Source organism: Poecile atricapillus, chromosome 10 (assembly GCF_030490865.1).
Source record: "Poecile atricapillus isolate bPoeAtr1 chromosome 10, bPoeAtr1.hap1, whole genome shotgun sequence".
NCBI lineage: Eukaryota > Metazoa > Chordata > Aves > Passeriformes > Paridae > Poecile > Poecile atricapillus.
Window position 1 is genome coordinate 7,929,931 of NC_081258.1, and position 15,235 is coordinate 7,945,165.

Genomic DNA, 15,235 nt, shown 5'->3' on the forward strand with positions numbered 1-15,235 from the left:
ATTTTAGCCCAGCTGATGCTGCCTCCAAGAGAACTCATCCTCTGAGCGTGTGGGGAAGGCTGTGGCAGCCAGGCTGAGCAGAATAAAATCAGGTTTTCAGCCCAGGGAGAGCCGGCAGCTCCCCATGGCCAGAACTCATCCCTCGGCTGCCCAACAGCGCCTGGTGCTGGGAGAAACCAAAAACACCTCCTGGAAAAAGGGACACCTGCTCACAGACAGGCCCCAGATGAAACCTCAGCCCTGGAAGGCCTTCCTTTTGAAATGGAAAAGGATGGGTTTTGTGAGCAGCTATTTTTAAATTTTTCCTTTCAAATACCCGTGAAAGCATCTACTAATTTCAGATGATGTCACACATAGAAAGTGAGTGAGCACACTTTTTTTCCCTAAGATTTGAAACAGACTAAAAAGAGTAATTATTTCCTCTTATTTTTTAATGAGAATTGCCAGCCCCTCAGCAGGTGGAAGGACACTGCCTGCAGGAGCTTTTTTGTTGGCTAAAAACTTGGTTCATATAATCAGCATGGTAATTAGCAAGCTCTTTGCTATTAAAAGGAACTCATTACTGCTATATTTTGCTGATTGATCCATACTCATGAAGTAATTTAAAAATGTAAAAAGCATTTTGTGAACCACTTAAAATCTTCAATATGAATGTTGAGACAATGTAACTGACAGTTGTCTTTGACTAAACTTCAATCTGTAATTCTTTAGCCATTCAAGCAAATCCACGGGGAGCTGGAAAATGAAAATAATTCCCCAAAGTCATATATTGTTCTCTGCTACTTGTCAAAATTCCCTTGCAAGGGATGGGGCCTTTGTATCAAGTGCATGCTCACTCAGGTTCTGTGACATTTTTAGAGGTGATGTTGCAGTCAAAGAGGCCAGGTTCCCACACAAGTGGTTGGAGTCGCTGGATTGCCCTGGCTGACTGACCCGGCTGCTCTGTGTCCTCTGTGTCCCCTGCCCATGAAGGCACGTGGGGAGATGGCCCTGGGAGAAGCCATTTGAAGGGGAAATCACCTCTCCTCAAAATCAATGATTAGCATGGATCTCAAACTGTGGTAGCATGAGTTACTTTCAACTTTGGACCCTCTGCCAGGTTTTCTCATGCTTCAAAAAGAACTGATAAATTATCCAATCATTTCTAATATTGCAATGCCAAGAGGAGGGAGAAGAATGAGGGCAAGATGACAAGAGGGTGGACACATGTCAACTGTTCAAAGAATTTCCCTTATTCAGGGAAATCTCGAGTGAAATTCTGCCTCCAATTAAGTCAACACATTGAACTCAACAGGGCCAGGATTTCATCCTTGACCTACTGCCTTGAACTCCATCCTTCAGTGCTTCTAACAAACTGCCTGCTCCTTTCTCCCTGACCAGCTCAGGTGCCACTGCATTTCCAAGCTGGCTGACACTGTTCTTTTAGGCATAAAAAAAGAATTGCCATGGCAATGCAATCTGCTATTTATAGGCTCCACGACAGCCCTAAATTATTTTACAACCCGAAAGGACATCACTAGTAACTGAGACAGATACATTTTTGACAGGGATCATAAGTAACTATGGCTGCTCCAATTTGTTTGCTACTAAAGTAAAAAGCAGACTTCAGTGAGAGCTGGGTCTGGCCCTACAATCTTTCAGCGTGGTCACCCAGCACCTGCAATAGGAAGGGAATAGAGATTTCAGCTCAGATACTCATGAGAGTAAAGATCTGTCTGCCCCAGCCCTGGAGGGCGAAGGGCAGCCACACCCTGTTCATGTACTTCTGTGTAAATCTGATGGGCAGCTGCTATGGAAAAGTGATTTCCACAGCTCACTTGGGCGATTTTCATTCCACGCTCCCACAGGCAGATTTTCCTGCCAGCACTAACACTGCCAATGTGCTGTTCAGAGCAATTCCTTTAAGATAATGAATTTCAATATTTAAAGATCTATTTCCCTTCTCTATTCCATCCCATTTCCATATTTTGAAGATGAAAGGATTATGCTATTTCAGCCTTTGCTCTTGTTTTTTTTTGTGTATTAAGTATTTTTAGGCTCTTTTTTTCACCCACAAAAATAAGTGCTTATAACATTCATTTTGCTTTAAGAAATTTATTCTTGCTTTCAAGCTGCGGAAACAACTCTTATCGAGTATTATTTTTATCTTTCTTAGAGATGGATGATTTATTTTTAATTACTTCTTTAGGTCAGGATGCTGCTTACCAGTGTGCCTACATTTACTGTGTTCATTAATTTAAGCTTTTTAAAAAAGTCATATGTCAAATCACTTTTTTCCTCCTGGAAAGGGAAGTCAGAGTAGATAAGAGAGATCAATTATTAATCAGCATTAACCAAAAGCAAAAAAAAAATAAAAAACAACCAAACTAAGAAGCATCTTAAAGACTCAAGTGCTCTGAGGAATGAATTTATACCAGGTCATACTTTTCCAGCAGAAGCTCTCCTAGGAAATTAAAGCACAGAGAGATGGAGGTTTTAAAACCACCTATTGAGGTGGTTTTATTTCAACACACAAAACAAAAATTCCACTTAAAATTTCAAAAAATAAGAAAGAAGGGAAAAAGAAAAGTAAACATAAAAGAGAAAGAACAATCTCCAAGATTACACAAAGATGAATGTGAAAACAGACACCACAGCCTGCTCTCCAAAAGACTAAACTTCTGTTAATACCAATTCAGCTGTCCACCCCCTCAACATTAATAAATATATTCATAGAAGTACAGGATCCTAAATCCAGCAAATAAATTGATCACCTACAGAAGTGCAAGTAAATTCACCCTTTTTAATTTCCTGACCTTTAATTTAACACATATGAAAAAAGCACATGTAAAATCTCTCAAAAAGAAGGCTCTGCTTCTCAGTCCTGCATATTTATTACATGGAGCATGGGGGAGAGCCCATAAACATCCATAAAACGATTTATAACCTGTTCTGCTATGAAGCAGTGTATTGAAAAAAGCCACTCCAGAACTGCCTTGGAAGTGTGAATCAGTGATCCAGTACTCCCTATGTTTTATATAAAGTACAAAAATAGCTTTGAACTCTAACATTATTTTTGTCTATTCATTCTCTGTTTGGGAAAGTAAATTTGGACATGATAGTAGTTACACTATCTGTGCTGTGGTTACACAGTGCTAGAGTTTCTGCCAGAGAATAAATTCACTATAGAGACAGTTCATCTGTTTCTACAAATAAATAAAAGCTAGTATAACAAATAAAAAATGCCTTGTGTCAGACACCCAAGAAAAGAGTCCACAAACCACACAGAAACTTTTCTCAATAATCATCTTTCACTTTGAAGAACAGCATCAACCCTAGAAATGCAGCCACTTTTAATCCTGGGATATGCTGCTGAGCACAAACACATTCTCATCACTTCCATTTCCCCAAGATCTGCTTCAGATCACATCCCTGGAATTCTAAGATTTGGAAGTTCTCACCTATTATTTCCTGCTTTACTACACTTTTAAAAATTAATTAATGGGGGTTTGTTTCTTTGAACCAAGGACAAGGCTGTTATGGAATCAGGGTGATTTTACCGATTTTAAGTGTAATCAATTTATTGCTTTATTTTCCTTTCAGTCACTTTGGTGCCATAGGCAGTTTTTGTATTTTCCTAAGAAACCTGGTTAGTATATTCTACAGGATCCATGGTTTCATTCCAGTTTCTCAGCATATCTTCTCTTCTGCTCAGACTCATTTTCTGCCTGTTTTAACTGTTTGTCTCTAACAGGCAAGTGCCTTCCTTAGAAAATGTCATTCATAGGCCTTCATTGCTTTATGAACCAATGCTGACTTTGTGCCAGCAGTCATGTTTTTTAAATAACTAATTTATTCATTACTCCAGGTTAAAGTGGCTTTTATTATCAAATGAGTCTGCACTGTGAGCTGAACTGATTTCCTCTTTTATCACAGAGTTCTTATCTCATAGACCTGACCTTGTGGACAGAAGTCAACCTGTGGCAACACACTGAGTGTCAGAACTGTCCCCAGCACAGCTGACAAACCCACTGCAAGTGACCACTGGGAGCTGTACCTTACCTTGGGGATGCATTCCAGAGAGGGACTGAGGTCAATTTTCCTGCACAGACAAACCTGAGGAAGATACTTCAGCGAAGCTTTTGTTGTTGTGTTAAAGAACCAAAAAGAATCACCCTGTTCATGCTTTTAAAGGCTTCTCTGCTTTATAGTGTCCCTAGAGTGAAATTCAGAAAATACAAAGCAGTATTTTAGAAGCCCAAGTTTTTTCCTGTACCAAACATCTTTCCTGTATCTGGCAACACATTAAGAGAGCTGAGACAGAACACAAGATAACTTCTGAGCTCTGACATATTATGTATTTTAAATTCAGATAATAATTTAGTGGTCACCCTGCTACACTACATTCATGGCATTCTTTTCATGTTATTCTTGATAGCAAGGAAGGTTGTGTTATTTTTGTAAAGATTTTATAGGTGCCCCACTTAAGCTAATGATGGCAAAGGAACCAATCTGGGATTAGTGGAACTGAGAGCTCTGACCTTACATTGCTTCCATTCTGGGCTGTGAACTGCCTGCCAACAATCACCTGGTCCTCTGGCACCTCTTTATGCTGTTAATTTTAAGGACAGGCAGCAATATATTTCTTTTAAACATGACACAATTCAAGAAGGACACTGTGGAAGCGAGACCCTTTTATAATGTATTCTGTCTTTTCAGACTTCAGTAAGCAAGTGAAAATTTCAAATTTCTTCTCTTCACACAATGTATCTTCACCACAATGCCATGACACACTTTGCCAGTGTTCAGCATAACTGCAATAACTGAAGTGAAAAAAGAGAGAAAAATTAAGAGCCTATAGCAGTACACATGAAAAAGGACTAATGTGAATGGAAAGGCATTACCAGGCCTCCTTATTCAAGATAATACAATTATTGTTTAATGACAATAATTTATATCTTAATAATGCTGACAGTATTGCAGGTTCCTTTAACAGGGGACAAAATTATATACATGCATTTACATAAGTACTGCAAAAATCACCCTTTTTGCACCTTTATTCTCAGATAATCCCACATCAACATCATTAAACTAATCAACATACCTGGCTAAAGAAAACTAAAACCCCTCTGCAATTAGCCATTTCCTCTGAATGAGCTTTGAAGTATAATCTGCATTTTTATTCACATCGACTTCCTTTGCTAAGTAGGCAGGGATATGTGTTTCAGTAACTGAAATCAGTGTATTTGCTCTCAGTTGCACTGCCCAGTTCAGATTAGTTATTTATTTATCCAAACAAATATTGCACAGCAATTTGTTACAACCAAGATTATCATCTGACATCCCTGAGACTGACCCACAGAGACACACTCACTGAACTGTTTGGAAAAGTTCAGCAAATTGAGAAAAATATTTACACATTCAGTGGTTTAGGAAGGACCGTCTACTGCCCCCGTGGGCAGGGGCTTTTTATAATAAAATTATTATTTCTTGTATCTGCTGACAATCTCATATTGAAAGTCCCGGTATCCCACTACCTATTTAACACACACAGTGCTCCATTATACTTTGATCACCCACTACATAGCTCGATCTTCTTTCTTCTCCTTCTGATAATAAATCTGTAATTTGTGGTAGAAACATTTGGTGTGAATCTTTAAATGTTCTTGTATTTCATAATCCTAAATTTCATCCCAACTTTAAATAACTTTTCTAATTCTTTCCATATTATATTCTGATTTTTCCCTCAGTAAAGGGTGCTTGGTAAGTTTGCCTCAGCAGATTTCATTAGTATATGTCTATTTCTTGCACCAAGGGTCACTAAAAGTATGGAAATATGAAATATAACCAATTTAAAAACTTGGAGTAACTCCACTGGGAGCCATTAGGCTCAGCCTCAGTAGCATAATTATTCTCATAACTAAGCACAAAAAGAGAGGAAAAGGCTTTTATTTATTCTTTCTGTATATAAAGGACAGAAAATAAAGGCATGACACAAAAAAAAAAAAAAATCAGATGATAAAAAAAAAATTCTTTTGCATTACAGGCAAGTTTCCACAAGCTACTGTTGAAGTATTTAAAATAGCCCTAAGATAGTTTAGGTGATGATGACAGTGGGCAATTAGCTCAATTCAGGCACAGGTTACCCACTTATCACACACAGAGCTCAAGCTGCACTGAGCACAGGCCCAGTGCTTTGCTCTCAGCAGTGTTTATAAACTGCTGCCGTCCCCTGCAGTAGCACAGATCTCAGAATGCAGCTCAGACCGAGGCAGGAACACACAGTGCATTACAGTTTATTGGAGAATCAGCTGCTACAGCTCAGCTTCAGCACCCAGATGAGAAAAGGCTACGGGCAAAGCCTCTGAGCAGCAATTGTAAGGGGGAGGAAAGGGAGAAAGTTATGACATGGGGACACTTTCATTGCATTAGCTCTTAATGGCATAGCTCTGTATTGCCAACAGCTCCAAGCATTACAAAAACGCTCCTCCTTTGCCATTATCTGCTTTATGCTGGTTTAAAGCCAGTTTGAAGCCAAGGTTCAGCAACCTTGCATCAGGGAAAAGCTTACAGGAGAGCATAATGATGATCAAGATCTGTACTATACACCATAAAATTGACATGAAGTGATTTCCTTTGTCACTTTTTAAATGTCACCCTCCATATTCTGCCGCTTCACTGAGGTTTCATAGTGGCATATCTACACACATGGTAGCAAGTGAGATTTTTTGGCCCTGCATCAAGCAGCAAGCTTAGCTCAAGTGCTACTATTCCCCTCCCTGCTTCTTCTTTGTAGTCCTAGGAACATGGTTATTCTGACAAACCAATAATTTATGGTCCTCTGAAACGTTATAAATACTCTATTTCTGTAAGCTTTGTGCTTAACTGGGCCACTGTGAGAGATTTGCTATCAATCTCAGAAGAGTTGTTCCAGCATGCACAGCTAAAGCTTTAAACAACACCTGGGGTTTCACCAGCCAAAGGCAGGGCAGTGACATTCAGCAGACTGGGAAGTGACAGCCTAGTCACTCCCTACTCATAGCCAGGAGTCTAATCCCTTCCTATGCACAACTTTGGGGAGAATTTCTTTTCCTCACCCCCCACAAACAATGTCAGATGGGCACCAGACACAAGATGGAGTTCTTCAAATGCATTAACTGCAAGAAATACATAAGCAAAGCAAAAGAAACCAGGATTCTCCTTTGTTCAGCCTTTCAGATTTTAGTCAAAGATGGTCATGAATTTGAAAAGTTTCCATCTTCAGGTGTCACAAAAAGCAAATAATATATAAAAGTGGAAGCCAGATGGGAGTCAAACACATGCCCTTCAAGAAATGTCAGGGTTTTTTCACGAAATGTGAATAGAGAAAACAAGAGGAAGGGAGAAAATATTCTCCTTCAAACTGACATTTTGATGATGCTCCAGGCAACTTCATTTAGGCTTTAGCCGCCGCCTTGCTGAGCAGCCTTTGATGCTGCCCCAGGCAGTTCTCATGTAGCCTTTGGCTTCTGCTTGGTCAGACACCTTTTGGTGCCATTTCTGATTTGTGTGAGCAAATCTTATCAATTTCACATATATATGACTCTTTCTGTCCATGTCACGATTATGTAAATCTTTGATGTAATCTAGATCTTAGTCTTTTAATTTCATTTCCTTCATTTTTTTTCTTGACCCTCCACAAGTGACTCAGAAAATGCCATGCTTTCTGCCCAATGGAATGCTTCATATGCTTTGATTTTTTTTTGGAGAAATATGCTTTCTTTGTATTTATCTCTTATTTGAGTATTTTATACACAAAACATTGAGTGCATGTCTGTTGGTAACAGATATTCCATGCCCTTCTGCTCCAGGCAATTTATCTTGGCCTTATCGAGCAGGGCTGTAAGAGATCTAGAATAAGATGGCTGCTGAGGCTGTGAACACCTGCTAATTACTCCTGCATTAATAGAAAGAGTAGTAAAAAGCTTCCAGCAGATCTCTTCTTCCCTCTTGATACTTGAACTTATTTCTCCCCTGACAGAATAAAAGCTCAATTTAGATTAGACTGTAGCACTGAGGTGTCATCATCTCAACTAATCTGAGTAGCAGGAGGGAAATGTTTGACCAAACAAATATTCCTAGATTTTTCTTCCTCATTTTACTGTCCATTTCCATTCCTTGCATTTCATATACATTCCTTTAGATCACACCCTGTGACTTTTCAAAGTGATAGACCAACTTCAAAGAAAGTCTAACTATTATTAAAGGGTCTCCATAACTTTAACCTTAAACAAACTGTCCTGCATAAACAAATCTATCTTCAAATTTGTATGACAGATTCCCCAGTGCCACAGCACGAGACCAAAATCACTGTAATAGACATTAATTCTGCAAAGGAACCACTGCAGACACTTGGAGCTGCTCTCAGAGTAGGGTGCGTTTTTCTAAACAGCTGATGAACAACGATTGCTGTACTAAAAACACTCCACAGGTGAAGCTTGGTGGTTTGTTTGTTTGTTTTCTTGTTTTTTTTGTTTCTGAACAAGCTTATTCAGGGAAAAAAATTATTACCAATTCAAAACCAAGAAGAAAATGTAAACCTTGACATCTCAAGTTTAGTAGCACTGAGTTTCAGGGCATAAAAATTATGCAAGATGGCAAAGAACTAAGAAGAGAGAACTTTGTGGTGAGATCAAGTTGCCTGGGGTTACCAACATTTTAGCAAAAAGCCATCCAAGTTCTGCAGTTTATCTCTAAGGAAAACAAACATGAGAATGAATTCTACATGGAGAAAGGCACTGTACAAAAGCATTACAATACTTTTCATCTACTTCATAATGCTGCAGCCCTGACATCTTATAGCTTTTGTCTTGATGCAAAGGAACTTTTAACTTTAGGAGGACAGGAACATTAAGCAATATAAATTTACATGAGGCTAATGCTTGTATGAATGCACAAAAACAGTCACAGAGGTCTGTTTGGATGGTTTACACAATGCCATGCTGGCATTTTACTTTCATGTTTGGCTGGAAAATGCTCAGTATTGATGCTCAGTAACACAAGCTGAACCACAGTTCTCAAAGAAACACCTACACACCAGAATTTGCTTAGTCATTTTAAAATTAAAATTATTCCTTTTTGAACTCTGATAATAGAACGTAGTTCCTTTTTGCTGTAATATTTTAATGTTTCATTTGTATTCTAACCACACTGGAGTTTGAATTCAGATTTAAGTCTAAAAAATTCACAACCATTCCATAGAATATTAAGGAATTGGAAGGGACATTAAAGATCATTTTGTCCCATCCTCCTCTGCCATGGTCAGGGACACTTGCCACTAGACCAGGTTGCTCCAAGCTCCTTCCAACCTGCTCCCTGGAGAACCTGTTTGGTGTCTCACCTCTCTCACAGTAGGGAATTCCTTCCTGGTATCTAACCTAAATTTCCCCTCTTTAAATTTATACCCACTTCTCCTTGTCCTGTAACTACTGTTCCATCACAGTATCTCATTTTGTTAAAAAACTCCACAAGTAGCACGCACATTTTGCCAAACATCTCTGAGAACAGCCCCTCCACCCCAAGTCAGAATAATTTATCATTTGAGATGAGGTCATATCTACCAAACAGCTGAGTTGGGTAAGCAAATTCAAAACTAGCATCATTGCCAAAACTGAGAATCCTTAAAAAAACTCTACAAAAAAACCCAAACTAAAATCAAAAAAACAAAAACTCAACCAAACAAAAACAAACCCACAAAAACCACCCCAAACCCCACACCTGCTAACAAACCCTTCTGTAAGTATCAGCCCAAATCCTCTCTTTCATGGTGAACTACAAAATATCTCCTTTAGCTCTGCTAGCACTCATTCAGCTGGGATCAGATCTTTATTGTGACCTCGTTGTGGTCTCACAGGGAGAAGCAGAAGGGCAGCACCAGATCTTTTCATTCTCGTGAACGATGACAGGACTTGAGAAATGGCTGGGAGCTGGCTCAGGGGAGGTTTGGATTGGAGAGCAGGAAAACATTGGTAACCCAGAGGGTGGTTGGGCACTGGGACAGGCTCCCCAGGGCACTGGGCACAGCTCCAAGCCTGTGTTTGGACAATGCCCCCAGGCACACTGTGGGACTCTCGGGGTGTCCTGTGCAGGGCCAGGAATTGGACTTGATGATCCTGATGGGTCTCTTCCAGCACATTCTATGATAATAATTTTATAAACTGTTAGGTAATGGAAATTATCCCATTTCTGTAGCTCTTTTCCTCCTAAGTGATGATTATAAAACTTGTGCTGTTAAAATGGCCTTCCCAGTTTTCTACCCTCTCTTCCTGAACACTGTTTATTCCCATCCCATGTACTGAGTGATAGCCCCCATCATTTCTACAAATTACCTTTGCATATCATTATGGTGCCCTTTAATTACTGCATCACCAGTTACCAAAAGTACAGTGAACTGAGTTGGGTAAATCATTATCTACTCAGGCTTAGATGTCACAAACGTGCTGGGAAAGAAATAAATTATAGATCAATAGTACTGAGACTGGAATGATCCATCCCACTTAATTAGAACTACCATATTTCAGTACAGTTAACAGTTAAAAAGAAAATGAAAAAGTCAACCCCTTAAATAAATCTTAATAAGGCCAGTCCTTAAACTACCATTCTACAAAGATTGGGGGGGAGGGGGGTGTGTTTAATGCACAATCATAAAATAATTTAGTAGCAATATCATTAGCAAGAGCTGAATTTCAAAATAATAGTTCTTCATACAGCCAGTATGAGCCACTAAAGCTTCACAGCATGAATGGCCTGGGCTGGGTAGCTGGGAAATTGTTAAGATTTCTAGAGGATGGTTCAGCTCACATGTCTTCAAATGTATCTCTGTGTCAAGTTGATCCTGCACTTTGGGAAATTTTCAGAAGCTTAAAGGTTAAGCTTCTAAAGAAGGTTAAAAGGGTTGACTGGAGCATCCACCAGTGTATCCATCACTAACAAACTACGTCTTACCATTGAAAGCTGTAACAAGTCAAGCATAAGAATGCTATTATAAAGCAAAATAGATTTAACGGGAAAAAAACCCAAAACCTAAAATAAACCACAAAAAAAAAAAACCAACCTCAACAGATATCTATTTATTTATTTGTACCAGTCGTTAGTGGAAGGGTAGTTGTCTCCTTTAGCCCAGAACAATGTAGCTATGTGATATATTTATGTGATATATTTACTGTCCCCTTAGCCTTGCAATTGACCCCCACCTGCAGAACAGCCCCTGGAGTGAACTGGCTTGTTATCTAATGCTTTGCATTCTCAAACCATATGTAAAATGTATCCCTCAACCAATTTCTTATGACAAGCTGAAAAAAAAATTTTTTTCACAAACTGAAACTGGTCCAGGACTACCAAAGACAAAAAAATCTGAAATGAGTAAGCTAAGATAAAAGAAAGAAAAAGGGGCAAAAAATCATGCACTGCACAAGTAGAATGATAAAGGACATGTAGTATCCTAGAAGTGATACAATTCTCTTCCAAGTATTGTTATTCCACAGCTCAAAATCACATCCTGAGAACAGCAAGTAAAAACACGCTAAGCTCTCCACGGTGTCTTGGGGTCACGCTGCTGTGTTTGAAAGGATCCGTGTCCGGCAGGGGAGGCACAGGAGCGCTCGTGTGTCCCAAAACCTTCCCCGAGATGTCCCACTGTGACTGCAGCTGCCGCGGGGATCACCGCAGGGACCCGGGACGGGCCCACAGCACAGGCCTGCCCCTGCGGAGGGTGATCCGGGAACACCGCCAGCAACACCTGCGCAAACAGAGAACAGGCCGAAAGGGAATGGAAAAGGAGGGTGGGGAAGGGGGAAAAAAAGGAAAGAAAAAGAGAGAGAAAGGGAAAATGCAAGGCAAAGGAGCCGCTGCCCAGCATCCCCACGCTCTCCTCAGGGCAATGATTCCGCCACTGCGTCACCCCCGCGCGCCGGCGCGTGACGTCACCGCAGCGCGAGCCCGCGGCGCCGTGACGTGTCGGGGCGCGCGCCGGCGGGGAAGGTCGCCGGGGGGACGCCGCCGCCGCCATGCTGTCCGTGGCCGCCCGCGCCGGGCCCTTCGCGCCCTTCGTGTCCGCCGCCGCCCACGCCGTGCCCGGCCCGCTCCGCCCGCTCGCCCCGGCCGTCGCGCACCGGGACCGCAAGGTGCCGCTGGACCCGAAGGGGCCTCTGCTCTGCCGGGAGTCCCTGAGCGGCCGCGCCGCCCGCGGGGGGCTCGTCGCCAGCGCCAGCCTGAACGGTGCGGGCCGGGGGCGCGGAGGGGCGGGCGGGGGCGGCCGGGGCTGCCACGGCCGCGGGCTCAGCGAGGGCCCTGCCAGCGCTCCTGGGCACCGCCCGGCCCGGCCCGGCCGGGAGAACCGGGTCCGGCTCCCGGGGGAGCAGAGCCGGGAAGGAGAGCAGCCGGGTGGGCCGTTCGGGGTTTTAAATGTTTGATTCTGTTGTCACCGTCGCAATTCGCACGCATTTACAGCTCCAGGGCGCGTTGAAGGGCACTTGAATGGCAGCTGGCTTTCAATGGCTCTCGCAGAGCGGGGCGGGCTGCAGGGACCGCAGCGGCTGAGCTCGGCCCGGGCAGGGTCAGCCCGGAGCACAGCCCTGGCTCCGGGCGGTTCTGCACCCCGGCTCCGCGGGGGGACACAGCTCAGGCCGTCTCTGTTTTACCGCTGAGGAAATGCAGCTCAGTGCTGTCATTCGGGAAGCTCTTTAACTGCGGACACGGGTGCAGTGAGAACACAGCTTGTGTTTTACCCTGTGGTGCCCCTAGGTCGGGAAGGCATCAGCCAGGGAGTGACCCCGAGTTGTTCCTTAGAGCCCGACCTCTGGCCTGAGGCTGTGGCTGGCGCTTGCAGCTCCCGAGAGCTGCTGCCCGGCTCGGCAGCTGGCACTGATGGAACACAGAGCACTAGTGCAGATGTTCTATAGCAATTACAGCTGTTTCCTTCACCCTCAGCTGTAAAGGGTTTGTTCAGGTGAAAACTCTACAAATCTGTAACTGACATCGCTGACATTTAGCCATGCTCTACATTTTAGTTAACATCAAACATGCTTCTCACTGAGTATAGCAAATTTTTTTGAAGTTAGTCATATTACTTGTTACTAAATGCTTTAAGTCTTGATACTGAAGTAACTTAGTATGGAGCACTGTCTCAGAATTTTGTTTTTCAGCTTAATTTCTTTGCAGTCAAAATCCTATAGCAATTGCATTCCCAATGCTGAGTTACTTGTAAATAAATGTAATTATTCTCACTATATGGCATATAAAGCCCTGAGAACTTAAGTACTTTGAGACATCTGCTAACTTTGTGCCAACTACAAGAAAATACAAATACTAAATAATACTCTTCAAGTAACAGGTTGTGCTTTGTCAAGCTATGTGTTCTGTCCTTGCCATGTTCTTTTCTTTGGCTTGTAGATTTTCAGTGGAGGAAGCAGCTTTCTTTTGTCAGAGAAACTCATGGGAGGCCTTTTAGTTATCGTTCATATCCTGTTACTTTAGCACACAGGTTTGATGGGGGAATCCCACTTAAAATTGGATAGCTGTTAGCTTTATCCCTAAATCTGCTGAAAAGTGAGCCTGGGGACTGAAGGTTTAAAATTATTTACTGTGGCTTTTAACTAGAGCAACAGTTTAATATGAAAGAGGATGCCTGATATTTTTAATATTAAAAATGCTTAACCACACACTTAATACTATTACAGGCATAGTTACTTCAGACAAAAAAGCACAGAAGTGTTACACTGCAGATGTGTAAACTTCACTACCCCAGATTTCTTCTTAGCAGCTCTTTACAAGGAAACATTTGAATGGAAAAGAGGTCTGTCTTTTCATGGTAGTCATGGTATCCTACTGGAGTTTTTTCTTGAAATTTACTTATAAAACACTTCACTTTTTTTCCCAGAAACCCAGAACTTCCCACAGATTTTCTGCACCCTGATCAGGTTTCTTTTTCAAACAGTGGGGAAAACAGTTTCACAGATCACCTGTTAATGTACCAAAAATTCCCTCTGAAAGCCATTTTCATACAGCTTAAAATTGAAACAATTAATGGAACCTTACTCAAACTTTGGAATGACATAAAATTTCAAATGCATGACCGTGTGTTTTACCTGCAAGTGATGTCATTTGCTGTTCTTTTCCGTGCAGCCCCTGCCAGCGTGCGCTGTGTCCACAACGATGTCGCGGTCCCCGACTTCTCTGCCTATCGCCGCGAGGATGTGCAAGATGCCAACGCATCTTCCCAAGGCAGCAGTGATTCCAGGAAAGGCTTCTCCTACCTGATGACGGCAGCCACAGGTGTAGCAACTGCCTACGTTGCCAAGAATGTTGTCACGCAGTTTATTTCCAGCCTGAGTGCCTCTGCTGATGTGCTGGCCTTGTCAAAGATTGAGATCAAGCTGTCTGACATTCCAGAAGGGAAGAACATGGCTTTCAAGTGGAGAGGGAAGCCCCTTTTTGTGCGTCACAGAACCCAGGCAGAAATTAGTCAGGAGGCTGAAGTTGATCTGTCTCAGCTGAGGGATCCGCAGCACGACTTAGACAGAGTGAAGAAACCCGAGTGGGTGATCCTGGTGGGTGTGTGCACTCACCTGGGCTGTGTCCCCATCGCCAACTCCGGGGATTTTGGTGGCTACTACTGCCCCTGCCACGGCTCCCACTATGACGCCTCTGGCAGAATCAGGAAAGGCCCTGCTCCCTTAAACCTCGAGGTCCCAGTTTACCAGTTTGTTGGGGATGACACGGTGGTGGTCGGCTGAGAAACGAGGTGCCTGCTCACTTCCATGTTCCTGGGAATGTACACCAGAAGGGTTAACTGAGGCATACTGTAAAAACAGAGATTAACTATCTAGATTCTCAAGCAGAACCATGCTTGAATACTGTGTTCAATTTCAATAAAAACTTGGAGTGAGCACTTGTTTCTGACTTACAATAACGTGTATTTCTTTGCGTACAGATTTCTAGTGTGTCCAGCCAAGGAGATGCAGACCCAGAACACAGAGCCCTCCTGAAGGGCTGCTGATTCGAGGTACACACTGAGCTACAAAGCCACAAAGAGATCTTCTAGCCAGCATTGGTCCTGCCAGTACAGCACAGAGCTGCTGCTTCATTGCATGCAGAACAGAATGAGAAACAAGGTTTGCTGTTTCTAGAACAAAGCAAAAAGACACAATTATCCTGTGCTTTGTGTTTCCTTCCCATTCTTTACAACTGGTCTGAAAGTAACTTCTGTCCTGCACTGCAC

General features: G+C 42.3%; 1 protein-coding gene across 1 annotated transcript; it reads left to right on the plus strand.

Moving 5' to 3' along the window:
- The first annotated feature begins 11,959 nt into the window (after positions 1–11,959).
- LOC131582736 (cytochrome b-c1 complex subunit Rieske, mitochondrial) lies at positions 11,960–14,910 on the plus strand. Its single transcript, XM_058846197.1, has 2 exons — positions 11,960–12,234; positions 14,140–14,910. Exons 1-2 carry the CDS (start codon positions 12,024–12,026, stop codon positions 14,748–14,750), a joined length of 822 nt encoding a protein of 273 aa, XP_058702180.1. The 5' UTR covers positions 11,960–12,023; the 3' UTR covers positions 14,751–14,910.
- Positions 14,911–15,235: the final 325 nt, after the last annotated feature.